Source organism: Pseudopipra pipra, chromosome W (assembly GCF_036250125.1).
Source record: "Pseudopipra pipra isolate bDixPip1 chromosome W, bDixPip1.hap1, whole genome shotgun sequence".
NCBI lineage: Eukaryota > Metazoa > Chordata > Aves > Passeriformes > Pipridae > Pseudopipra > Pseudopipra pipra.
The window spans coordinates 52,093,372-52,119,647 of record NC_087580.1 but is presented as its reverse complement, the minus strand read 5'-3'; the positions used below and the strand labels follow the sequence as shown (position 1 = coordinate 52,119,647).

Genomic DNA, 26,276 nt, shown 5'->3' with positions numbered 1-26,276 from the left:
ACCACTCCACCTTCATGAAATTCAACATGTCCCTTCCCCCCCCCAAACACTTGAGTTTGTCTGAACCAATAATTAATATAATAATCCAGTGTGTCACATCTACTAAAGCTGCACTAAGACTATTTTCTGTCAGTGTAACCAGGCATCTAGAGAGACATTGGGTATCAGGTAGCATTTTATTAAACCAGCTATTTATATAGAGATATACAGAGGTGCCTTTCTGTCAAAATGGCAACCATATTTTTCATCATTTACAGTCATCAGCCACAAGATCACTTCCTGCCAAACTGAGGTAACGGTGGTGGTACTTTAATGTCTTGACCTCTTTCCAGTTTCTTCTCACAGTCAACTAGATAGTTGACTCCATCAATGACAATCTGAACTAGTTCTACCTACAACAACAAGAAAAACAATAATAATAAAAGATTTAGGCAACATTTTAATAGAGGAAGGAAAAAATTGGCTTTGCATGACAAAGGCTGCAAGTAAAGCCGGACCCAAGGAGAGTCATGACCTGGGCACAGAGATCACACATACTGTGGCACAGGGAATATGGGTCACGCACTGATCCAGTGGAAGTGAATAGTAATTCCCTTCTCCCTACCCCTTCTCTTGTTCATGCTGAGTTGGATCTTCTGACAATAGAAATTTTCAAATAGGCCCCTAATTTCCACCAAATTCTGTTCCTACACATATCCGTATATAAATAAACAGAAGTGCTTAAATAAAATGTTTAGGCACAAGTTTAGACACCTATTTCAAATGTTACCACTCTGAGGGTACAGGATACTCCCCAGACATTTACTGAGAACTACAGCATGTCAAAACCTTGGGTTCCCATCTGCTGTGTTCTCAAAATTTACATACTAGGACAAAGAAAGTGAAAAGGCATTGCCATGGATGTTGAGTCACCAGGCAGTTCTCTGTGAAGCAACAAATGCCAGTGTAAGTAAAGAGGTTCTGGTGTTTTGCCAACAGCATCTTGTGAGGTTTGGATTAATGCCTTTATCCAAATGCCTTTGGGCTTAAAAGCTATGGAACATTGGTCTGACATTTGGTAAATGACTGTGAAGACTACTGGCACTTTGTCTTCTATAGAAAGTGGGGGAGTTGCATTTTCTTGATGGATAGTAATGAGATATATAAGTAGCACTGAAATGACTTGAAGAATCATGCAGAGCCGTCCCTTACTGTTTAGCATACTTAAAGCATCTGTACATATATGCTTACTTTTTGATGTTTTAAACTGTTTTTCTCTATTCTGTGAAATAAAACAGCTTTATTCAATATACAGTCAGTACTGTAGAAGAATGTACTGCATCCAAATGGACACCAGTGAATTGCAGAGGATGACCCATACATCAGCTGTAGAAACTAAAACTTATTCTATGATATTAAGATATTAGTATAGTTTTGTGTGTCTGAAAAAGCAAAAATTATGTTCTCCTATGAGAAAACAGTCAACTGAAAACTAATTGGAATGGAGGTGTAAGGAGGGGAAGAGACACACTCATTTCCCCAATCCAGTGGTACCATGAGCCCTGAAAGCTTCTGGATGCATGGGGTAGGAGGAGGATAGTGGGGGTTCTTTCACATGACTGGGAGTTGGTAGGATGGCAGGACTAGACTTCTGGTCACAGCCGTTTAGACTAACTGTCTGTGGTGGGTTGGCCTTGACTAGACGTCAGTTGCCCATCAAACCACTCTATCACTCCCCTCCTCATCTGGGACTTGGGGGAGGGGGAGAAAATAGTATGGGAAAAAACCCTCATGGGTCAAGATAAAGGCAGTTTACTAAAGAAAAAGCAAAGGTCATGCATGTGCAAGCAATGGAAAAAAACCCAAACTTTTTATTATCTTCTTTCCATCAGCAAGGGATCTACAGCCTCTTCCGAGGAAGCAGGGCTTCAGCATGCATAGGGGTTGCTCCAGAAGGCAAAAACTGTAAATAACAAATGCCATCCCCTCCTCCTCTATTCTCTTAGCTTTTATATATGAACAGATGTCATATGGTATGGAATAGCCCTTTGGCCAGTTTGAGTCAGCTGTCCTAGTTATGTCCCCTCCCAAGATCTTGCCCACACCCAGTCTATTGGGGGGTGGGGGGGGCGTAATGTTGGAGAGACAGCACTGATGCTGTGCCAGCACTGCTCAGCAGTAGCCAAAACACTGATGTGTTATCAACACCTTTCTAGCTACCAATGCAAAGCACAGCACTATGGGGGCTGCTATGGGAAAGTTAACTCCATTCCAGCCAAACACAATACAGTGAAAGTGCATGACTGAATCCTAAAAGGAAAACTGCATGTTAATCCAGTCTTGATTTCAGTGACTGATTCCCTGCGTGGGTTAGTCCTCAAATCCTGCTTCTTTCCTCAGCATTTTACACTGTATACATCAGGTACCTGTCCAAGGTACAGTACCTAGCTCCATTCCCAGTGTACGACTTCAGTGAACCCCATTCAGAAAGATGGAGAGGAACTTTTTACAACATGTAGTGATAGGAAAAAGGGGAATGGATTCAAACTGAGAGTAGGTTTAGATTAGATATTAGGAAAAAATTCTTTACTGTGAGGATGGTGAAGCACTGGAACAGGTTACCCAGAGAAGTTGTGGATGCCCCCTCCCTGGAAGTGTTCAAGGCGAGGTTGGATGGGGTCCTGAGCAACCTGGTCTAGTGGGAGGTGTCCCTACCCATGGCAGAGATGGTTGGGACTAGATGATCTTTAAGGTCCCTTCCAACTCAAACCATTCTGTGTTTCTATGATTCTTAGATACCTAGCTCATGTCCAGCACTGTAGAGAGAACCTGTACACCTAGCTCATAGCTGTGTACTCCAGCAGGTATTTGGGTATAAAAGTTTGTTCTGTGATACTGAGAAACATTGTCCCAAGGGAATTCTGTTACCCCAGTCAAAGGTTTTCAGTACCTGCACACTTTCAACAAAATGTCTCAGCATATGATGTAAGCAAGTCACATTTATGGAACTTGCTCAGGAACTTGTCATATTTGACAAACACTGTATGCACAGTAGTAATTTTTTGTTGTGTAAGCCTTTTCATTGGATCAAATTCACTAGGAGAAAAAACTGCCATAGCTCTAAAAAGTGACTCTAAATTCATAGTGAAATCAGAGGGAAACTGACATATCAGTGCAGATCTGAGTTTAAAAGCAAGGAAAAAATCAAACTGATTACCTCTGATCGACCCATGCGGTCCAGGTTGGAGATATCATACACGTCTGCGACAGCTGCTGTGTCTACTCCACCAGTGCCGCGCTTCTGCAGCCTCAAGTTCTCCAGGATTTTTGGAAACCTGGGATCCTAACAGAAAAAATAGGTTTGTTCATATTGTCTTTTGCCTTCCTTATTATTATCCATGATCTAGTACCATCTCCAGAAAGACAGGCAGAGACAGTTTCCTCTGTCTTTGGATTATAGCCTGTCTTGGGATCTGTCTGCTGAGTAGATTAATTTCCATAAAAAATATAACAATTTTCATAATACAAGTGTGCTCAATTAGTAATGCATTATGCCTGGGACCTAGCTGTTGCACATATTGAAAACATCCAATTACTGTAAACTGTCATTTTTTTTTCTTTATAAATCATGTGAAGACCTTATTTACATCACTGGCTTTTTAAACAATTTATGTACCTTGCTAAGGTTTGGCAGCTTTACATGTACTCCAGCACGTAAACCAGTTCCTAGGTTCGAAGGACAAGTCAGAACATATCCAAGACGTTCATTCCACATGAACTCCCAGCCTCGTTCTTTAATTAATCTTTCTACCTATGAAGGCAAAAAAAAAGAGAAAAAAAAAGAAAGAAATGCATACAAACTTGTCATCTTCTGACACTTTTTTATAGATTAAATTCTTTTCACTTTGTATCTATGTTGATGATGAACTTCACTATTCACCAATGGAGGTATATACACATATACTCAAGTAAAGTCTGTTTTGGCTCTGGTATGAACCTTTGCATTCATCAGGCATCAAGTTCCCCAGTGAATATTACAAAAATTTCTTCATCATTTTCTAACTACCATTAACTTGAAGGTTCTTTATCACTTTATGATATGGCCTTAGCCCATGAAGCCATATGCCTATATAGTAATTCTGGCTTTTACCTATAGTATAAATGATTTTCTAGCCTTTGTGCTTTTAGAGTCAAATTGCAAAGCATAAGTCCAAACATCTCAAACACTGTGTAGCAAACAAAAAGAACCAAAGCCTAGTTTTATATAATTTTCAAGGTGATTACATGATGCTAGGTGAAGGACACTTGATTTCTAAAAGCTTAAATTTCACAGCCCTGCTTCCACTACATAGCTCCTCTATAATGTAAGTGCTTTTGCAATTCACAGAATATTCTGAATTGGAAGGAACCCACAAGGATCATCGAGTCCAACTGTTGAGTGAATGGCCTGTACAGATATTGTACCCATGATTTTGGCATTATTAGCACTATGCTCTAAACAACCGAGTTAATCTCAGGGTCAGTAGTTCTAAAATCCAGTTACAAAGGAGACTGAAATCATTATCCTCGGAAATATCACAAAGGTCTATTGACCTTTTAATAAGCTACTATTCTGTCTACTCAACTACACTTCTGAGACTTAATTCTGTGACCCAAATCCAATTTCAGTTCAGTAAAACTGAAGAGAATCAGATACCTATGCCAGTTCAGGTTCACAAGAACTCTGCAATATCGGCAAATTCTGCAGAAGGATACAAAATAATGGACTATTCTGACATTTCAATATTGTGCGAGGATGCAGAAATTGCTCATAAGAAACTAGACCTGATTTCCTGCCTCATGCACTTGCTCTGGTCACAGTTCCCAAAGCTATCTGACCACTTCATACAGCAAGGTCGAGAGGTCCACTTCTCTTGAACAAGAGATAAGCACAGTAGCAGAGGAAAACATGGAAACAACATCCCCAAGCTATGTCACTTAGACCATAATCCTGTACATTTCTCAGTCTCACGGATATGCCTGAGAAGCATACAAGATCCCAGTGAACCACCCAGATGCCAACAAAGCATCGATTAGGCACTTTTGTTTTTCCATGTTCCCAAACTCACTACATGTTCAAAATTTCTTAGAGATGCTCTGAACTTACCTTCAGGGACCACTTCCACAATCAGATAATCATAGAATCATAGAATGCTTTGGGTTGGAAGGGACCTTAAAGATCATCTAGTCCCAATCCTTCTGCCATGGGCAGGGACACCTTTCACTAGACCAGGTTGTTTAGAGCCTCATCCAACCTGGCCTTGAACACTTTCAGGGAGGGGGCATCCACAACTTCTCTGGGCAACCTGTTCCAGTGCCTCACCATCCTCACAGTAAAGAATTTCTTCCTAATATCTAATCTAAACTTGCCCTCTTTCAGTTTGAAGTTGTTCCTCCTTGTCCTGTCACTACATGCTCTTGTAAAAAGTCCCTCTCCAGCTTTCCTGTAGTCCCCCTTCAGGTAGTGGAAGGCCGCAATTAGGTGCCCTGAAGCCTTCTCTTCTCCAGGTTGAACAATCCCAACTCTCTCAGCCTTTCCTCATAAGAGAGGTGTTCTATCCCTCTAATCATCTTCATGGTCTTCCTCTGGACTCGCTCCAACATGTGCTCGCTCCCTCCTGTGCTGAGGACCCAAGAGCTGAATGCAGTACTCCAAGTGGGGTCTCACAAAGGCAGAGTAGAGGGGCAGATTCACCTCCCTCAGCCTGCTGGCCATGCTTCTTTTGATCCAGCTCAGGATAGGATTCTGGGCTGCAAGTGCACATTGCCAGCTCATGTCCAGCCTCTTGTCCACCAGAACCCCCTAGTCCTTCTCAGCAGGGTTGCTCTCCATCTGTTCATCCCACAGCCTGTATTGATTCCAGGGATTGCCCCAACCCAGGTGCAGCACCTTGCACTTGGTCTTATAAAACCTCATAAGATTCCCATAGACCCACTTCTCGAGCTTGTCCTGGTCCCTCTGGATGGCATCCCATCCTTCAGGAGTGTCAACTGTACCACACAGCTTGGTGTTGTCTGCAAACTTGCCCAGGATTTACTCTATCCCTTTGTTAATAACACTGGCCCCAATATGGACCCCTGAAGGTAGCCATTCATCACTGATGTCCATCAGGCCTCTGAGCAGTTGACCACTACCCTCTGAATGTGACCGTCCAGACAATTATTTATCCATCTAACAGTCCACACATCCAATCCATCTCTCTCCACTTTAGAGAGGATGTTGTGGGGGACCGTGTCAAAGGCCTCACAGAATTCCAGATAAATGACATCTGTAGTTCTTTGTCTCTTGATGTAGTCACCCCATCATAGAAGTCCGCTAGATTGGTCAGACAGGACTTGCCATTGGTGAAGCCATGATGGCTGTCTCTAATCACATCCCTGTTCTCCATGTGCCTTAGTATAGCTTCCAGAGGATCTGTTCCATGATCTCCCCAGGTGCAGAGGTGAGGCTGATAGGTCATTAGTTCTCAGGGTCCTCCTGATGCCTTTGAACTTTTTGGATTTTTAGCTTTTTGTAGATTTTAGAAGTTATTGTGTAGTAAATGTAGATTTTAATGTAGCTATAAAATCTTTCACACTTTAGAACAGTACTTCGGACTCACTAAACCCTTTTCCCCCATTTCATATCAAATTTTCTAAATTCTTCAGGCTTGTTTAGACTCCTTTTCAAGGTAGAATTGTAGAAAACACCCTCTGTTTAGGAACATTTGCACCCTAGACCTGAAGAACAAGATAACATCATAGTCAAAGCAACCTTCAAACCTTAAAGGAGCTCCAAAGACAGTACATGCCATGAAGAAGAGGAAGATGAGGAAGAAAGGGGTCTTAAGACCACTGACTCAATTTCCAGAGGGGTGTGCTGGGGGAGGATCTGGGGGGGGATGGTTCTGGAATTGGATGGACAATACTATAAAACTGTAGAGCCAATAGACACTACGCGCATACCTTTTTTTCTGTATTCCCCATGCCTGAAGGCCTCCATTAAAGACCTGCTCTTTATCTTATCTCTACTAAATTTACCTGGAGTATTTTTTTGCTCCTGATCTTAAGGCAACACTCCTTTCTACCCTTTTAAAAGATGGGTACAATGTTTCCCTTTTTCCAGTCACCTGGCACTTCATCTGGGTGCCAGGACTTTTCAAATATCATGAAGAGTGGCTTGGCAACTACATCAGCCAATTCCCTCAGAATGCTGGGATGCATCTCATTGGGTCCCATAGACTTATGTATGTTCTGGTTCTTCAGGTGGCCATGAACCTGATCTTTACTTACAGTGGGAAGCACTTCACTTCCCCAGTCCCCATCCTGCTGTCTATACACAGGAGAAGTGTGGAAAGAGAGGTTGCCATTGAAGACTGAAGAAAAAACTGTTGAGTACCTCAGCTTTCTCCTCATCCATTGTTACCAGTTTTCCAGCACTGTTTATCGGGAGGGGTACACCTTCTTTGATCTTCCTTTTCTGGTTAACATAGCTGTAGAAGCCATTATAGTTCCCTGCTTTCCCTACTTTGCCATATGGTGTTTGTTTTGGTTTTTTCAGGTGAAGGTCTGTGCTGGTGTCTTTGAAGTGATATGGGAGTGCACAGTTGTGTGAGCTATACAGCAGTTGGAGATTTCCTGAGACAGGAGAGTCTCTAGAAATCCAGAGAAGCTGGAGTGAAAGCTGCTTTGCCCAGAGTGAGAGGAATAAAGTAAATGTTCCAAGGAAAAAGAATAAATATTTCTTTAGCCATCCAGTGCTGAAGATTGTAATATAAAAGCTAAAATGACATTTTACCTATTTTTCCTACAACTCCGATAACAATTTGTTTTTGTTTCCTTCTTTAACTGCTATTAATGTGGGTTGCTATTTGAATTGGTGTTACTTTATTTTGTTGCTTCTGGAGGTGTCAGTTCAGTGTTAATCATGCTAAGTAGTGCTGACAACAGCCCAACAATAAACAAACAGGCATAATAAATTCATTGAGTTACTACCTCTTTTAAACCACGACAAAATCTTTCAAACACCCGTTTCATGTTGCCACCCTTTTCCATGGAGATCACCCTGGTGTGGTCCTCTTCATTAATCCAGACAAGAAATGTCTTGTCATTGTTATGCCTGGTTGAGAGAAAAATGAGCAGCTTTAAAGCACAAGACAAGCCCTGAAAAATAACTCTCAGTATCCGTAGTTTCATTACAGTCTTTCAGGACTGTGAAGAGGTTAAGCACTGCAAAATAACATTGCTCTGCATGGTTAAGGACATGAGCTACTTTCACAGCTTGATCCCCCATGCCAATGGAATTATGCAGGTTTCTCAGGTCACAGTGAGAAGAGCAGTTTTCTCTGATCACATCATGCTGCCATGAAGCTGATATATGAAGAACATGTTTTCAAACATGAACACAGTTGGGGTGTACAGCTGCTAAGGGAACAGGCAAAGGGAAAAGCCAAATTCTGCATCTTAAGTCACTGGGGATGGTTTTTATTGTTCTTAGAAAATTGTGCAGTTAGAAAAAAACTGACTGGGGGCATAGCCCTATGACCTTACTTAATCGTATTGTCTTCTAAATCAAATCCCAGTGCCCTTCATATCACTTAATAACACTGGATTGCCACGTCAGTCAAATTATATGTCTGAGGAAAACAGCTACATTTTGCTTCTGGACACTGCATTAAAGATGCTGGTTTGTCAATTAAGATAATGCCTACAGAGAAGTTATCTACTCTTATTCCAGACAGATCAGTCATGACTAAGTTTATATAGTTCTAGGTCAAGCTCAAGATCACTTTTCCTTGATTTTCTCCCTTTTTTCTATCTTTTGCAACAATTTTTCTACAGAATCTAAAAAGTGATTGATAAGATTAGACTTGTACACACAAACAGTAGAATATGACCAAGTTTGAAACACATGAAATTTGCAACTTCACTGAGAGCCTAACTTGCAGCCTGCCTTTTACTGCAACTCACTTTTCACACTTTGACAATGCAAAACCTAACAGATGCAAGCATCTTGTGGCCTGATATTATAGTTACAGAGAGGTCCAGTTATCTCATTTTCAATCATGTGCAAATATTCAGCGTAGGATTTTCCAGAGATTGATGTTGACCTGACTCAGTTTCTCCTTTATTTAAATGAGTCTTTCCATTGCTTCAAGGAATGCAGAGTGAGACAACACTGTTCTATGGCAATACTGCATCATGTTCAGAAGCATATGCAGTATTATTCTGATAAGTTAAACCTGTTGTCAGGGAGCAGGAACTGTAAAACCTGATCAAAAGCCTGTGGAAATCTGTGAGGATTTTTTATTTCAGTGATCTTCTGATTAGTTCCCCAGTGTCTATTTAAATGTGAGGAAGAGATTTGTTCAAGGGAAATGATAAATCTGAGGCATTCTGTACATTGTCTCTACTACAAAACAGAAAAATCACTAACATAAATACTATCCAGGAATCTCCTGAATAAAACAGACCTGACTTTATCTTGTCTTACTTGCAAAAATATCAGGCAGAAAGAAAAAAATTGAGTTAGAGTGAATGGAAAATATTTCAGTGAACCAGATTTGAAAACCTACCCTTCTTTTACACAAAACTGTTTTCTACAAGAGTACACATTATGACATCCTCTCTGAAAGTCTTGAATACTCCTAGGGTAAGGAGATAGAAGGCTTCTTAAAATCCCTTTTAGCCTCCTTTTCCAGAATTATAACATCTGCATCCAGTTGGTGGTCGGTCACTAGTGGTGTCCCCCAGGGATCAGTGTTGGGTCCAGTTCTGTTTAATATCTTTATTGATGATTTAGATGAGGGGATTGAGTCCACCATTAGCAAATTTGCAGATGACACCAAGCTGGGGGGGCTGTCGATCAGCTGGAAGGCAGGAGGGCTCTGCAGAGGGACCTGGATAGGCTGGAGAGTTGGGTTGATTCCAACAGGATGAGGTTCAACAAGGCCAAGTGCCGAGTCCTGCACTTTGGTCACAACAACCCCATGCAGCGCTACAGTCTGGGGACAGAGTGGCTGAAGAGTAACCAGGAAGAAAGGGACCTGGGAGTTTGGATTGACAGGAAGATGAACATGAGCCAGCAGTGTGCCCAGGTGGCCAAGAAGGCCAATGGCATCCTGGTCTGTATCAGGAACTGAGTGGCCAACAGGACCAGGGAAGTGATTCTTCCCCTGTACTCAGCGCTGGTGAGGCCACACCTGGAGTACTGTGTCCAGTTCTGGGCCCCTCAGTTCAGGAAGGATATTGAGGTGCTGGAGAAGGTCCAGAGAAGAGCAACAAGGCTGGTGAAGGGACTCGAGCACAAGTCCTATGAGGAGAGGCTGAGGGAGCTGGGTTTGTTTAGCCTGGAGAAGAGGAGGCTCAGGGGAGACCTCATCACTCTCTACAACTACCTGAAAGGAGGTTGTAGCCAGGTGGGGGTTGGTCTCTTTTCCCAGGCAACTATCAGTAAGACAAGAGGGCATGGTCTTAAGCACTGCTAGGGGAGGTTTAGGTTGGATATTGGGAAGAAATTTTTTACAGAGGGTAATCAGACATTGGAATGGGCTGCCCAGGGAAGTGGTGGATTCTCCGTCCCTGGAGGTTTTTAAGATGAGACTGGATGTGGCACTTAGTGCCATGGTCTAGTAACCACGGCGGTGGTGGATCAAGGGTTGGACTTGATGATCTCGGAGGTCCTTTCCAACCTGGTTGATTCTATGATTCTATGATTCTATGATTCTATGACCTGGTAATCCCTACAAATATACCAGGATGCATTCAGATGCTAAGCATTGCACAGCTGCCTCCGTGTGATAGGATGTGTGTGTGTGCACTGTACTGGGGGCTATTATCCCCTTCTCTAAAAATATTACATTTGAGCACAAAAAATATCGACCTTGTAAAAGAAGAAACAGACCTAAAAAAAAAACCCCCAAAACTCAAATCATGAGTGAAAAGCTGGACATGAGCTGGCAATGTACACTTGCAGCCAAGAAGGTCAACCATATCCTGGGCTGCATCAAAAGAAGCATGGCCAGCAGGTCAAGGGAGGTAATTCTGCCCCTCTACTCCACTCTGGTGAGACCCCCACATGGAGTACTGCATCCAGCTTTGGGGCCCTCAACTTAAGAAGGATGTGGACCTGCTAGAACGGATCCAGAGGAGGATTCCAGATCATTCAGGTCCAGAGTCCTCAGCACAGGAAAGATATGGACCTGTTAGAGCAAGTCCAGAGGAGGGTCACAAAAAATTATCAGAGAACTGAAACACCTCTCCTATGAAGACAGGCTGAGAGAGTTGAGGTTGTTCAGCCTGGAGAAGAGAAGGTTCCGAGGAGGCCTTATTGCAGCCTTTCAGTACTTAAAGGGGGCTTATAAGAAAGATGGTGACAAACTATTTAGCAGGGTCCATTGTGATAGGACAAGGGGTAATGGTTTTAAAATAAGAGAAGGTAGATTTAGATTGAACATAAGGAAAAATTTTTTTTACAATGAGAGTGGTGAAACAGTGGAACAGGTTGCCCAGAGAGGTGGTAGATGCTGCATCCCTGGAAACCTTCAAGATCAGATTGGATGGGGCTCCAAGCAACCTGATCTAGTTGAAGATGTCCCTGCTCATTGCAGGGGGATTGGACTAGATGACCTTTAAAGATCCCTTCCAACTGTAACTATTCTATGATTCTGACTGGTTTTGTGTCCACTCTTTGTCCAGCTTATTTGGAAAAAAAGGATTACTTTCAGCTTGGGAAATTAAAATAACATTCCATCTCTCAAAAGTGAGGAAGGGGAAAGGAATTTACAGTGCAATGTCCTGAAACTATTGCCAATGGTTCCTAGCTCCCAGTGTTGCTACAATCCAGTTTTAGGCCATATTTGTAACCTCATTATGCTCATTTAATGGTGATTCACAGGCTCTTTCTAAGATCAAACTTTTATCTTGAATTAGAAAAAAGATAAAAAACCCCATAGAAGGACCCATACTTATGGTGCTACATTGTGTTGCTGATATTAATGATTGTTTATGTAGAACCAAAGAATAATGGAATTATTTAGGTTGGAAAAGACATTTAAGATCATCAAGTCCAGCCATTAACCTAACACTGCCAAGTTCACCACTAAACCATGTCCCTAAGTGCTACATCTACGTCTTTTAAATACTTCCAGGGATGGTGACTCAACTGCTTCCCTGGGCACCCTCTTCCAATGCTTTACAACCCTTTTGGTGAAGAAATTTCTCCTAATATCCAATCTAAACCTCCCCTGGTTCAACCGGAAGCCATTTCTTCTTATCCTATTGCTTGTTACTCAGGAGAAGAGACCAAACCCCACCTTGTTACAATCACCTTTCAGGTAGTTCTAGACAGTGAGAAGGTCTCCCCTCAGCTTCATTTTCTCCAGACTGAACAACTCCGATTCCCTCAGCCACTCCTCATAAGACTTGTGTTCTAGACACTCCACCAACTTTGTTGCCCTTCTCTGGACACTCTCCAGCACCTCAATGTCTTTCTTGTAGTGAGGGGCACAAAACTGAACACAGTATTTTAGGTACGACCTCACCAGTGCCAAGTACAGGGGGACAACCACTGCCCTAGTCCTGCTGGCCACACTATTTCTGATCCAACCCAGGATGCCATTGGCCTTCTTGGCCACCTGAGCACACTGCTGGCTCATATGCAGATGGCTATTGACCAACACTCCCAGGTTCTTTTCTGCTGAGCAGCTTTCTAGCCACTCTTCCCCAAGCCTATAGCATTGCATGGCATTGTTGTGACCCTGTTGAGAAAATCTTAGATGATGCAGGACATATACTGCATCAGGCCTGCTTGCACAATCTGGCCTGCATGTTGGACGGCAGGGACCTGTGTTCTCCAGCAGCAGATGTGTGTCCTTGAGCAGCAGATATCAGAAAGCTGCATAGAGGAAAACAAGGAAGGAGGTTGTTATCCAGGGTGTGAGAAACCAGAAGATGGGGGGACCTGGAAATGTGCCTTGGCTAGTAGAGCCAATGAAGTTATAGATATAGTGTGTGAAAGTAAATGTAACCAATAGAAAGTTAGAATAGAGCGTGGGAACCCTGTAGGACCCTTGATAATGTGTGTATTTTTGGAATAAAGTTAGAGCATTGCCTGTACCTCTGAGGATGTGTCTCTGACTCGAGCTCGTTTTTTGCATCTTCTCCTTTTATGACCCAAGTGCAGGACCCGGCATTTAGCCTGGTTGAACCTCAAACAATTGACCTTAGCCCATCGATCCAGCCTTTCCATATCCCTCTGCAGAACCTTCCTACCCTCAAGCAGATCAACACTCCCACCTAACTTGGTGTCATCTGCAAATGTATTGAGTGTGCACTCGATGCCTTCATCCAAATCATCAATAAAGATATTAAAAAGAATTGACTCCAATACTGAACCCTGGGGAATACCATTTGTGACTTTTAACTCCATTCACCACAGCTCTTTGGACCTGGCCATCCAGTCAGTTTTTTACCTAGCAGAGAGTACACCCATCCAAGGCATGAGTAGCCAGTTTCTCTGGGAGAATGCCATGGGAAACTGTGTCAAAGGCTGTACTGAAGCCCAGCTAAACAACATCCACAGCCTTTCCTTCATCCACTAAGCAGGTGTCTCAGTTTGAAGAGACTGGAATGTTTGCTAAGGAGGATGAGTTATGAGATAGACCAAACTCCTCTCTCTCAGCAATTGTAAATCCAAAATTAAGACGCTCCAATTGAGGAATTATGGAAAAAAGGAAGAAATAACCCTTTATTAAAAGTTGGCAAAGACAGTAACAGAACACAAAAAACAACTAGACAATAGTCCTGTACCCAGAAGTCCCCTTCAAAAAAAAAAAAAAACAACAGTCTGAATACTTCTCTAATCACAGTTGGCAGGGAGCGCTGTTGGATCACTGGCAATCACTGCTCGGGGGGGTCTGGGGGGGTCTCAGATCACAGGAGAAACTGAAAAAATGGGGCCCATCCCCCAATGGAAGAAGGGGAAAGAAAAAAAACAGTCCACCCCCACAAAACTCATTGTTGTCCTCGGCTGACGGTGCTTCAAGGCTCCTCTTTTTCTCCCAATGAGCACAAAACTCTCCAATGAAATCGCAGCAGGTTTGGGCTGGAGGCAAGGGCAGTGTGCAAGCAAGCCGAGGCGAGTGGTCAGGAATGACCAGGTTGAGAGCAAGAAAAACCGACCTCAAGGATTTTTTTTTTTCCAAATGCACACACACAGACCCCGTCTCCGTTCGAGAGAGAAACCCAAAAACTGTTCTCCCTCTTTGTGAGGAGGGCAGCAACAGAGGAAAACTCCACCCCCTCACTCCAGTCTCAGATGGGCCATCAGTCGGGAATGTGGTTCTGCCAGCTAGATCTTTTGTAAAGCTAATTACCCCCCTTCCCCCTTCCCGTTCGAATTCCGTCTTTCTTACAGTGGGGCAGTGGAAGAAAAATTCCCCCTTGGATTTATATAACCTATGACAGCAGGTCACCTTGTCATAGGAGGACATCATGTTAGTCAAGCAGGACTTGCCTTTCATAAACCCATGCTGACTGGGCCTGATCCCCTGGTTGTCCTGTATATGCCATTTGATGGCACTCATGATGCTCCATGACCTTCCTGTGCACCAAGGTCAGACTGACAGGCCTGTAGTTCCCCAGATCCTCCTTCCAGCCCTTCTTGAAGGTGGGCTTAATATTTGGTAACTTCCAGTCAACTGGGACCTCCCTGGTTAGGCAGAACTGCTGGTAAATGATTGAAAGTTGCTTGATGAGTGCTTCCGCCAGCTCCCTCAGTACTCTTGGAAGGATCCCTTCTGACCCCATTGACTTTTGTATGTCTAAGTGGTGTTCCAGGTCACTAACCATTTTACCTTGGATTATGGGGGCTTCATTCTGCTCCCTGTCTCTGTCTTACAGCTCAGAGCACTGGGTGCACCGAGAACAATTGGTCTTGCTATTAGACTGATGCATCATCATGGTTAGGCTTCGCGAACCATTTGGGAAGGGCTCTACCCACGTTTCTTGCAAGCGCACTGGTGGCTAAAAAGGCCAATACGAGATAGGCATGTCCGGTTGCAAAAGGCACAGTAGAAAGACTCCTTAGATGGTATATTCTGCAAGGCAAGATTCTATCTGCGTTGTCTTTTCTCCTCAAGGGTGATCCTGCGTGTTTTCTCAAAAGCATCAGCAGCATTATAGATGGTGTGTCTCCAGGTGTCCCAATTGGAGGCCAGAGTAGACCAGTTATGGTAGTCAATATGGCCAAGGTTGAGATGTTGTTTCAGGGAGTCCTTGTATCTTTTCTTAGGGGCTCCTCTCTTGCAGCAGCCGGTGGCAAGTTCACCATAAAGCAAGATCTTAGGGAGGTGGTGGTCCTTCATCCTGGAGACGTGCCCTGCCCATCGCAGTTGTATTCTCAGTAACATGGCCTCAATACTTGTGACTGCTGTTTGTTCAAGAACAGATGTATTGGTCACATAATCTGACCAGTGGATGTTTAGGATTGAACGGAGGCAGCGCTGATGGAAGAGTTCTAGGAGACGCAGGTGGTGGCGGTAGATGACCCATGGTTCAGATCCATATAAGAGAGTAGACAGTACTATGGCTCTGTAGACACTGATCTTTGTACTTTTCTTCAAGTGTTTATTACGCCATACTCTTTTATGGAGTTTTCCGAATGCACTATATGCCTTTGCTAACCTGTTGTCTATCTCCCCATCAATCTTACCATCCGAGGAGATGAGGCTACCAAGGTAATTAAACTGCTGAACTGATTTGAGCTCTGATTCGCCAATGGTGATGTGGGGATGATGAGGGACTTCCTGAGGTGCTGGTTGATGGAGAACTTCTGTCTTCTTTAAGCTGACTTCCAGTCCAAAGAGTTCAGCAGCATCTGCAAAGCAGGATGTTAAATGCTGCAGGGTTGCTTCTGTGTGGGCAACAAGGGCGGCGTCATCAGCATAAAGCAGCTCCCAGACAAGATGGTTTAAGGTCTTGGTGTGGGCCTTCAGTCGCCTTAGGTTGAAAAGACTTCCATCAGTATGTATCGAATGAATATACCGTCCTGATCATCGAGGTCTGCCATGGCCCTTTGGAACATCATGCTGAAGAAGACTGTGAATAGGGTAGGAGCAAGAACACAGCCTTGTTTCACGCCATTCTTAATTAAAAAGGGCTCAGAAAGTGTGTCGCCATATCTGACTTGTCCATGCTGATCCTCATGGAGTGAGATGATCATTTTAAGGAACTTGGGGGGACATCCTAAATGTTCCAAAATCTGCCACAGACCTTATCTGCTCACAGTATCCAAAGCCTTGGTGAGGTGGACAAAGGTTACATAGAGACCTTTGTTCTGTTCCCTACACTTCTCTTACAGTTGTCTGAGAACAAATACCATGTTTGTGGTACTCCTGTTGGCTCTGAAACCACATTGACTTTCAGGTAGAATTTCTTCTGCTATAGCATGTGTTAGTCTGTTCAAGAGTATTCTTGCCAGGATTTTGCCAGCAATGGAGAGCAGAGTAATACCAAGGTAATTTGAGCAGTCTGATTTAGTACCTTTCTTCTTATACAAAGTGATGATGACTGCATCATGAAGGTCTGATGGTAGTTCGCCTAGTTCCCAACAGCGTACCAGAAACTCGTGAAATTTGGTATGGAGTGCATGGCCCCCATGTTTCCAGACTTCAGGTGGAATTCCATCAACCCCAGCTGCCTTGCCGATTTACACCTGCTGTATGGCCTTGAGGGTTTCTCCTAAAGTGGGGACAGTATCCAATTCATACTTTATTGGTTGTTGCGTGATGGACTGAATTGCTGAGTCTTGGACTACACGGTTGGTACTGAAAAGAGTCTGAAAGTGTTCAGACCATCGATTCAGAATGGAGGTTTTATCCTTAGGGTTCTCTCTCAAGAAGAACAAGGACTGGTTTGATGAAAACAATCAAGAAATCCAGGACTTGCTGAGGAAGAAGAGAATCGCCCACCAAGCACACCTTACACTGCCATCCTGTCACAGAAGAAAGATAGCCTTTCGTCTTGCATGCAGCAATCTCCAACAGAAACTCCGTGACATCCAGAACAAGTGGTGGATCGATCTAGCTGAAAAAACTCAACTATGTGCAGATACGGGTGATCACAAAGGATTCTATGAGGCCCTTAAAACAGCATACGGGCCTACATACCAGGTCCAAAGCCCTCTACTCAGCGCTGATGGTCAAACGCTTCTAGACTGATGCAAAGAAGGCATTAAGTTCCTCAGCCTTTTCCTCATCCTCTGTCACTATGTTTCCCCCCCACATCCAATAAAGGATGGAGATTCTCCTTAGCTCTCCTTTTGTTGTTAATGTATTTACAGAACTATTTTTTATTGTCTTTTATGGCAGTAGCCAATTAAGTTCTAGCTGTGTTTCCTGGACTTCTTGGCCCTTCTGGACTGTCTCATAAGGGACTTTCTCAACCAGGCCCCTAAACAGACCAAAGTCTGCCCTCCAGAAGCCTGAGGTAGCAGTTCTGGTAACCATATTCCTTACTTCCCCAAGAATTGAAAACTCCTATCATTTCATGATCGCTGTGCTCAAAATGGCCTCCAACCATCATATCACCCACAATTCCTTCGCTTTTTGCAAACAACAAGTCCAGCGGGCGTGCCTTCCCCAGTTGACTCACTCTCCAACTGTGTCAGGAAGTTTTCTTCTGCACATTCCAGGAACCTCCTAGACTGTTTCTTCTCTGCTGTATTGTATTTCCAGCAGACAACTGGTATGTTGAAGTCTCCAAGAGAACAAGGGTTAGAGATTGTGAGACTACTCCCAGATGCTTATAGAATATTTCATCTGCCTCTTCATCCCAGTTGGATGAAGACCACCAGGATATCTGCCTTGTTAGCCTTTCCCCTGGTTCTTACGCATAAACATTTGACCCTCTCATCATCATTGGCAAGCCCCAAACAGTCCAAACAATCCCTAACATACAGGGCTACCCAATGGCCTCTCCTTCCTTGCCTGTCCCCTCTAAAGAGTTTATAGCCATCCATTGCAGCACCCCAGTTCTGTGAGTCAACTCACCATGTTTTCATGACTGCAATTATATCATAGTTTTTCAGCCGTGCAATAGCTTCCAACTCCTCTTATTTGTTGCCCACAGTGCATGCATTGGTGTAGATGCACTTCAGTTGGGCTATTGATCCTATCACCTTTATTGTGGGAGAAGCCCTAATTCCTTTGTGACTGTTTTCAAGCTCTTCTGTGGTTTCTAACACTTCAACAATCCTCGCATCTTTGCTGTGTCTTTGCCTTTATGAATATAAAGGTCTTAAATTTTTTTTCAATTAATCATTTAAAACATTACAAAAATATTTAAAAAACAAACTGAACATGCTGTGAGTATCAGTGTACAGTGGCTGTGGGGTTAGGAGAAGCAAGGAGACTTGTAATATATATTTTTAAACATGACACATGCTTCTATGCGTCACACAACATACCAGATTCCTCTGGCATCTGGCCAGTCACGTGCCATCCCAGCACATGTTAGCAAAGGGGACACTGGTTTATCAAAGAGAAAATGATCCTGGACACCAAAATGGGACCAGAAAGAGAGAGACAAACAGAGAAAGAGAAACAAAACAAAATTGAAGTTTATTAACACTGTCTTACGCATTTAATATGAAGTAATCAATACAATTAAATCCCATAGCATGGCTTGCAAACCTGATTCCTTCCTGACTGAAAGTATGAGAATGATATTGATAACACACTGATGTTTCAGTTGTTGCAAAGTAGTGCTTACTCTAAGTCAAGGACTTTTCAGTTTCCCATGTTCTGCCAGTGAGGAGATGCACAAGAAGCTGGGAGGTAGCACCACCAGGACAGCGGACCCGAACTGGACAAGGGGATATTTCATATCATAGAATGTCATGCTCAGTATATAAACTGAGGGGAGTTGGAGCAGCTGAGGAGCAACTGCATGGTACTTAGTTACCAGTTGGGGTTAAACCACGACAGACTTTTCTTGGCACCCAGTATGGGACACAAAGGGTTGAGATAATGGCAGATCTGACAATACCATGTTAAAACAAGTTTTTTATATGCATTCATTGTATTGGTTTAGTAGCCGCTGGTCACAATGTTGATTCATTTGCTCTCAGAGCTGTTGTGCTTGTTCTCAGGGTTTTTTATGTAATACCTTACTTGCTGTATGTGTTCCCTATGTATATTTATTGTCCTTGGGACCTGGGCTCAGATTATGATTGTAGTGTACTGTGTAGTATTGGCTTATGATAAGGTAGACTCGCTGGTGGTGAAACTATGGTGGTCTATGCACTCAGCATTGCCAACACCTCTGTACTTTGGGAGCGATTTACTGGGAACTATTAATAATTACATCTTTTGCCTTTTTTCTCCCAGAGAGTCAACCTATGGGCTAGATATCTTCCTACATCTATCTTTTTTCCTTCCTTCCTTCCTTCCTTCCTCCCTTCCTTCTTTGTCCAGACTGATTACAGTAGTGTTTGAGTACTTCACAGATTTCAAATATCCTTTGAATACCCTTGAAACCAATACAGTCCTTTTGCTAGGAAACAGCATGTTGCTGAATATGGTTCAGGCCTTGTTTAAGGTTAAACAGCTATTTAAGAACATCATCCAGAGATCTGTCTCAAGGTTGTATAGTTATGAATGGCAGGCTGTGGGACAGTATGGGCAAGTACCTAGGAGAGTGGTCACCTCCATCCTTTTGGAACCCCTGAACAAGTGCAGAATCCTGAAAAACTAGTAAAATATTAGGAAAAAGTATGCTGTCACCCTGGTAATTCCAGAGAGATACAAATAATTGTAAAGTGCTGGGGCCTGGCTAATGCCTACAGAGCCCTGTTCTACACTCTTCAGTACCCTCAGGGGGAGGAGAAGGTCTCTGGATTTGATGACAAAACAACAGACACTGCTGCTACTCCAACCCTGATGATAGACAGTGTGGTTACTCGAACCCCAGTGACAGGTCCTGTGCTTACTCCAAACCCCATGATAGACACTGCCACTGAACCAGAGAACCAACCTGTGCTGGTATCAGTCGCCCCTATACACAAAAAGAATTGGATGTGAAAGACATCTTGTTTAGTAAAGGATGACAAGGAGAACAAAGAAGGGCCATCACAGGAACAGGAGGAAGAGACAGAACAAAAGAACCACTCGATCCTTAACCCTGAGTGACCTGCGGGATATACGAAAAGATTTCAGCTGTCATCCAGGTGAGGACATTATTAAACGTCTGCTCCAATGATGGGATAATGGGGATAAGAGTTTGGAATTAGAGGGTAGGGAAGCCAAGCAGCTGGGATCACTTTCTAGGGAAGCAGGCATTGACAAGGCGATTGGAAGAGGGACAGGAGTCCTTAGCCTCTGGAGGCAACTCCTATCAAGAGTGAGGAAAAAGTAGCCCCACAAGGAAGATGTTATATGTCACCCAGGCAAGTGGACCGCCTTAGAGAAAGGTATCCAGTACCTCAGGGAATTAGCCATGCTGGAGCTGGTTTATTTTGACCTAAACAATGCACAGTTACCAACAGATCCAGACAAAGTCCAGTGCACATGACTCATGGTGGAAATTTTTACGGAGCGCACCACCATCAAACACTAACCTATTGGCAACGATAAGCTGGAGAGACGTTTTGCCAGCAACGGTAAATGAAGTGGCTTGCCAACTCCAGGAATATGATGACAAAATCTCTTCCTCTTCCTGTAGAGAAACTGTTCAGGGAGTTTCAGCAATTCAGAGAGTATATGTCCTACTCCCCACTTGTACAGACCTACATCTCAGATTTTAACAGCAGGCATTCTTCCACCCAAGATGGAGGATATAGAAGGTACACACCATGGGGTACCCTGGGGTTTTACTTGCAGGGCCACAGAGAGGACATGAGGAAGAGGGATGGAAAACCTACTTTGATTCTAGAGGCACAGGTACAGGAATTGAAGGGAAAAGAAATCACAAAAGGGGGTTCTTCCAGGAAAGTTGCAGCTCCAGGCTCCAGTGGGCAGTTTTCCAGGTTGAGTGGAAGGGCTGATCTACCTCCTGATCATATGGGAAGAAATTGTACTGTGTACCCTAATGCCATCAAGCTATGCAGAGGCAGAAGCCATTTGCATTTCCGGAGTGACAGAAGGATTCCAATGGCTGACTGGAGGCTGAAATCAGCATCACTGGGAATGAGTGGCAAAAGCACCCCATTGTAACTGGCCCAGAGGTTCCATGAATCCTTGGCATAGACTGTCTCAGGAGAGGGTATTTCAAGGACCCAAAAGGGTATCGGCGGGCTTTTGGTATAGCTGCCTTGGAGACAGAGGAAATTAAGCAACTGTCTACCTTACCCAGTCTCTTGGAGAGGGGCTGCTGAAGGTCAAAGAACAACAGGTGCCGATTGCTACCACAATGGTGCAACAGCTGCAATATCGCACTGAGACTATCATTCTCATCCATAAGCTGATTCATCTACTGGAGAGGCAATGAGTGAGTAGCAAGACCCACTCACCCTTTAAGAAACCCACGTGGCCAGTCCAAAAGTCTAATGGAGAATGGACAGTAACAGTAGATTATCATGGCCTGAATAAAGTCATGTCACTGCTGAGTGCTGCCATAGCAGACACACTAGAAAGCCTATGCAAACTGGAGTCAAAGGCAGCCCAGTGGTATGTCACAAATGATGCCACTAATGCATTTTTCTCAATCTCTTTGGCAGCAGAGTGCATGCCACAGTTCACTTTCACTTGGAGAGGCGTCCAGTACACCTGGAATTGACCACCCCAGTGGTGGAAACACAGTCCTACCATCTGCCATGGCCTAATTCAAACTGCACTGGAACCAGAATTAACAGCTATTTTATTTTCTGCCAGTACCACTCCTCAAGCAGAGCTTCTAAGTTAAGAGCCTCTTTTTGTTAACACAATGTAGTGGGTTTCTGTGGCTGGGCTTTGGTACTGGGGGGGGTTACAGGGGCGGCTTCTGTTAGAAGCTGCTAGAAGCTTCCCCTGTCCCATGGAGCCAATGCCAGCCAGCTCCAGGACAGACTTCCTGCTGCTGGCCAAGGCCGAGCCAATTAGGAGTAATAGTAACACCTCTGTGATAACATATTTAAGAACAGAAAGTATTGCACAGAAAGAATTCCAGTCAGGGAAGAGTGGAGTTAGAACATGGGAACAACAAAGTAGACACCAAGGTCAGTGCAGAAGGAGGGGAAGGAATGCTCCAGGTGCCAGAGCTGAGGCCCCTGCAGCCCGTGGTGAAAACCATGGTGGAGCAGGCTGTCCCTCTGCAGCCAATGGAGGACCATTGTGGTGCAGAGACCCACCTGCAGCCCATGGAGGAGCCCATGCTGGAACAGGTGGATGCATGAAGGAGACTGTGACCCTGTGGGGGGCCCAGGATGGAGCAGGGTCCTGCTGGAGACCTGCAGCCCATGGAGAGGGAACTCCACGCTGGAGCAGGTTTTTCCTGGGTAAGACTTGTGGCCCCTGTGGGGGACCCACGGAGGTACAGCTCATTCGTGAAGGACTGCCCCGTGGAGGAGTGACCCACGGGACAGCAGTTTGGGAAGAACTGCTGCCCGAGGGATGGACTCATGCTGGAGAGTTCCATGAAGGACTGTCTTCCATGGGAGGGACCCCATGGGAGCAGGGGAAGGACTCCTCTCTCTGAGCAGCAGCAGAAACAACAACTGACTGCAACCCCCATTCCCCATCCCCCTGCACCACTGCAGGGGAGGAGGGAGAACATGGAAGGAGGAGTGGGGGGAAGGTGTTTTTAAGACTGTTTTATTTCTCACTCTTTGGCTCTTATCCTGTTAGTAATAAATTTAAGTACTATCCCCACTTTGAGTCTATTTTGCCCGTGAAGGTAATCTAAGTGACCTCTCCCAGCTCTTATCTCAACTCATGAATCCTTAGCTGTTTTTTTTTTTCTCTCTCCTCTGTCCAGTTGCAGAGGGAGAGTGAGAGAGTGGCTTTAGTGGGTACCTGGCATTCAGCCAGGGACAACCCACTACACACATGAAAATCTAAAAAGACTTTGTAAGAATAATTTTCATATAAATATTTGGTCTACCCATAGCAAAACAGAGAGTAGAAGAAAAGAAGAAAGGAAGGCAAGCAAGCAAGACCAAACTTAACACTAGGGACCTTATGTCACCTCAAAACTTAAGGAGAGGTATAATTCTCCCCACTCTACTCGTATGAGAAAATGAAGCTTTCTCTCTTTCACACACACACACACACAAACACACACATTCTCTCTCACTCTTTCTTTCTCTTAATGCTTTCAGAGACTTTTATCTTTAGTTAGTCATCCTTGCTGTAAGTTTCTTTAAATTGCAATTGGATGGTCTTTCAGATTCTGGAGGTCCCTTTTGTCAGAGGAATCTCTGGGGATATATCATCTATTTGATGAAATTGAGAGTTGCTAAATTAACAAAGGACTAACTAAAGATACAATTCATTGCTTGTAGTAGAAATCCTGATTTACCAGCAACTGTTTTTAAAGAACCCTAAACTAAAATACTTATGCTTGTATATTCATGTTCCTGTGTTTTATTTTCTGTCAAATTATACTCTGAATTTATGAATATCATGATCTGTGTGTGTGTGTCACATTGAGAATTTGGTTCTTAGCCTGCATGCTTGCTACCCTTGACCTTAGAGATCCCAAATGTGTAGATATCATTTGAACTAATTTCCCCAAATCAGTTTCATTTTGCATTTTCTCTGAGTGTACATGTGGCTCTTATTCACATGCAAAAGTCCTACATGTCACATGGAGCTATACTTACATCAATAAGCTGCTGCTGATCCTTCTCAGACATATCAGTCAAACTATAGTACTTTCCAGAAAGGTCTCCTTTCAGTCCAGCTAGAGCAGTGACTACAACATTTTCTACTTCTCTTCTCTCTGCCCTGGTACAAGCTGGAGGAAGGCTGAGGCCCCGGATGCTACGACCAGTACGTACACGTGATGAGAGGACATAGCGCTCATCAAATTGACCATGGGTGATCTGAAGGAAGAATATTTTTTAATTTACATACAGTTCCCCATTTTGTATGCCACCATTTAAAAACCCCATGATACAAAAATGGGTCATCTTTCTGCCCAGGGATCATGACTTTTCCTAGATATCACAAAACATTAGGAACCCCTCAGTGTTTCAGATACTAAGGGGGTTTTTAGGAACTCCAAAGTTCTTTTGCTGACTGAATGTGGCAAAGTAACCAGCTGATCCTTCTTATCTCCAGCATGGAATACGAAAAGATCTGAGCAGCTTTTGGAAATATGGATATGAACACAGAAAGAAGGTCAGGTATGGAAGTTCTTTTGAAAGAAGAAAGCCCAAGATGATGCTAATCAACACCGTTATTGAACGATGAAGGAAATATTAGGCAATGGCTAAGACTTGACTGCGTGTGTGCAGGAGGGGGGAGTGCTTTCACTCTGATCCTTAAATACATGGTTAACTTTAGCTCATGAACAGGCTCACAGTGCCATTAGGCAGAGGCCCAAATGTTTTGTAACAGTTGAGATCAATCCCTCTGTTAAGAACAAGGTAGGATGCAACTAACTTGCTGTTAGGGCCATGAGTGCACCAAGGAGCTCTGCAAACCTCTTTCACCCTCTCTCCACTGGGTTTTAGCCAGCTCTGATATTGTACACCTGTGTAACCATGAATCCAACAACTTTGAAAAGAGCTGTCTGAAAAAGATCTGTGAGAAGTTTAATTTGCACTCTTTATACCTTGATTTGAGCTGCATTTAATCTAAGGCACCCTCAGTCCTTGCCTGAGCTACTTTGTAGGTGTGCCTGTGCCTGTGCCTGGCCTTGTACCTTGTTTATCCTGACCCTGCCTCACTGACCTGACCTCAGACTTGCCTTGTCACTATGGACTTTTCTGTCAGTCATTGACCTGTTGACTGAACCTGGTTTACCTGTTCTCTTCTTGCTCGGGTACTGTGGAAATGTGCCCTTGGTGAGCCCACTGTTTTGCCTGTCTTGCTATCACTTTTGGCTCCTGGCTTGCTCCTTCTGCACAGTCTTATGCCTCTGACACTTCTGCATAATGTCAGGGTGTAATTGAATAAAGTAGTCAGGTGAACAGTACAGTAGTCAGGTGAAAGTGGTCCAGTAAAGAAAGGAAATTAGAAGAGAACAATAAGGAAGAGAAAGAAAGGCCATGTAGATGCTAGCCTTGTTTGTCCTTTGTCAGATGCTGAAAACCCCAGCAAACCTAAGCTATAAACTAACAGGCTTGCAATAAAAAAGGACAGAACCAGAGCTTGCTTCATTTAGACATACTCCCTGTGGGATGTGCCATTTCAGTAATTTGTGGCATCCCAGTTTCTTTAGCCAGTTTCCTCAATTTCTTTGGAGTTGGATCGGGGTAAAAAAAGTACTATTACATACAATATCATCATTGTAAGCAAAAGCACTGAATCTCATTATTTTATTTAAATCCTACCTTGGATGCATCCAGGTCTGTGTGATGCTTCATTGTGCACGGATCATAGCCATTATGCCTCACTTTAATGACAGGGTCAAAAATCTCAGCAAATACCTATGGAGTCAAGAGAATCTACAAAAAGTCTTCAGTATCATGGAAACATTTTAAATGCACTAACTTCAGTCACAAGGGAAATCCCTTGGTACCAGCTCCTGGATGACAGCCATGGATGTCAGCAAGTGCTGACAAGGGTAAATATAAAAGGAAGGGTCATATGTGGATTGTATCTTTGAAAACTGGTCTCTGAAAAAATTATCTCTCAAAACCTGATCTATTTTCAATTAGATCTCTTGTTTATGTAGCAGAGGGTAACTACCAGTAGTTTGCCATGAGTTTCTCAATTGCTCTTTCTCCTGTATCTTAGAAGCAGAACATGGAATTTCATCCTCTGTCTCCTAACAATAAATTGGGAGATTGTATCAGGAACAGTGTGGCCAGCAGGACCAGGGAAGTGATTCTTCCCCTGTACTCAGCGCTGGTGAGGCCACACCTGGAGTACTGTGTCCAGTTCTGGGCCCCTCAGTTCAGGAAGGATATTGAGGTGCTGGAGAAGGTCCAGAGAAGAGCAACAAGGCTGGTGAAGGGACTCGAGCACAAGTCCTATGAGGAGAGGCTGAGGGAGCTGGGTTTGTTTAGCCTGGAGAAGAGGAGGCTCAGGGGAGACCTCATCACTCTCTACAGCTACCTGAAAGGAGGTTGTAGCCAGGTGGGGGTTGGTCTCTTTTCCCAGGCAACTATCAGTAAGACAAGAGGGCATGGTCTT

At 43.8% G+C, this 26,276-nt stretch overlaps 1 protein-coding gene across 1 annotated transcript in view; it reads right to left on the bottom strand.

The window, feature by feature from the left end:
* Positions 1–265: 265 nt before the first annotated feature.
* LOC135404747 (creatine kinase S-type, mitochondrial-like) overlaps positions 266–26,276 on the bottom strand; it is a 47,438-nt gene continuing 21,427 nt past the window's right edge. Inside the window, exons 4-10 of the mRNA XM_064639487.1 lie at positions 25,472–25,567; positions 23,795–24,016; positions 18,464–18,549; positions 7,993–8,116; positions 3,656–3,790; positions 3,197–3,322; positions 266–392 (exon numbers count right to left, since the gene is read on the bottom strand). Coding sequence (XP_064495557.1) covers positions 273–392; positions 3,197–3,322; positions 3,656–3,790; positions 7,993–8,116; positions 18,464–18,549; positions 23,795–24,016; positions 25,472–25,567 — 909 coding nt within the window. The 3' untranslated portion in view covers positions 266–272. The remainder of the gene's footprint in view (positions 393–3,196; positions 3,323–3,655; positions 3,791–7,992; positions 8,117–18,463; positions 18,550–23,794; positions 24,017–25,471; positions 25,568–26,276) is intronic.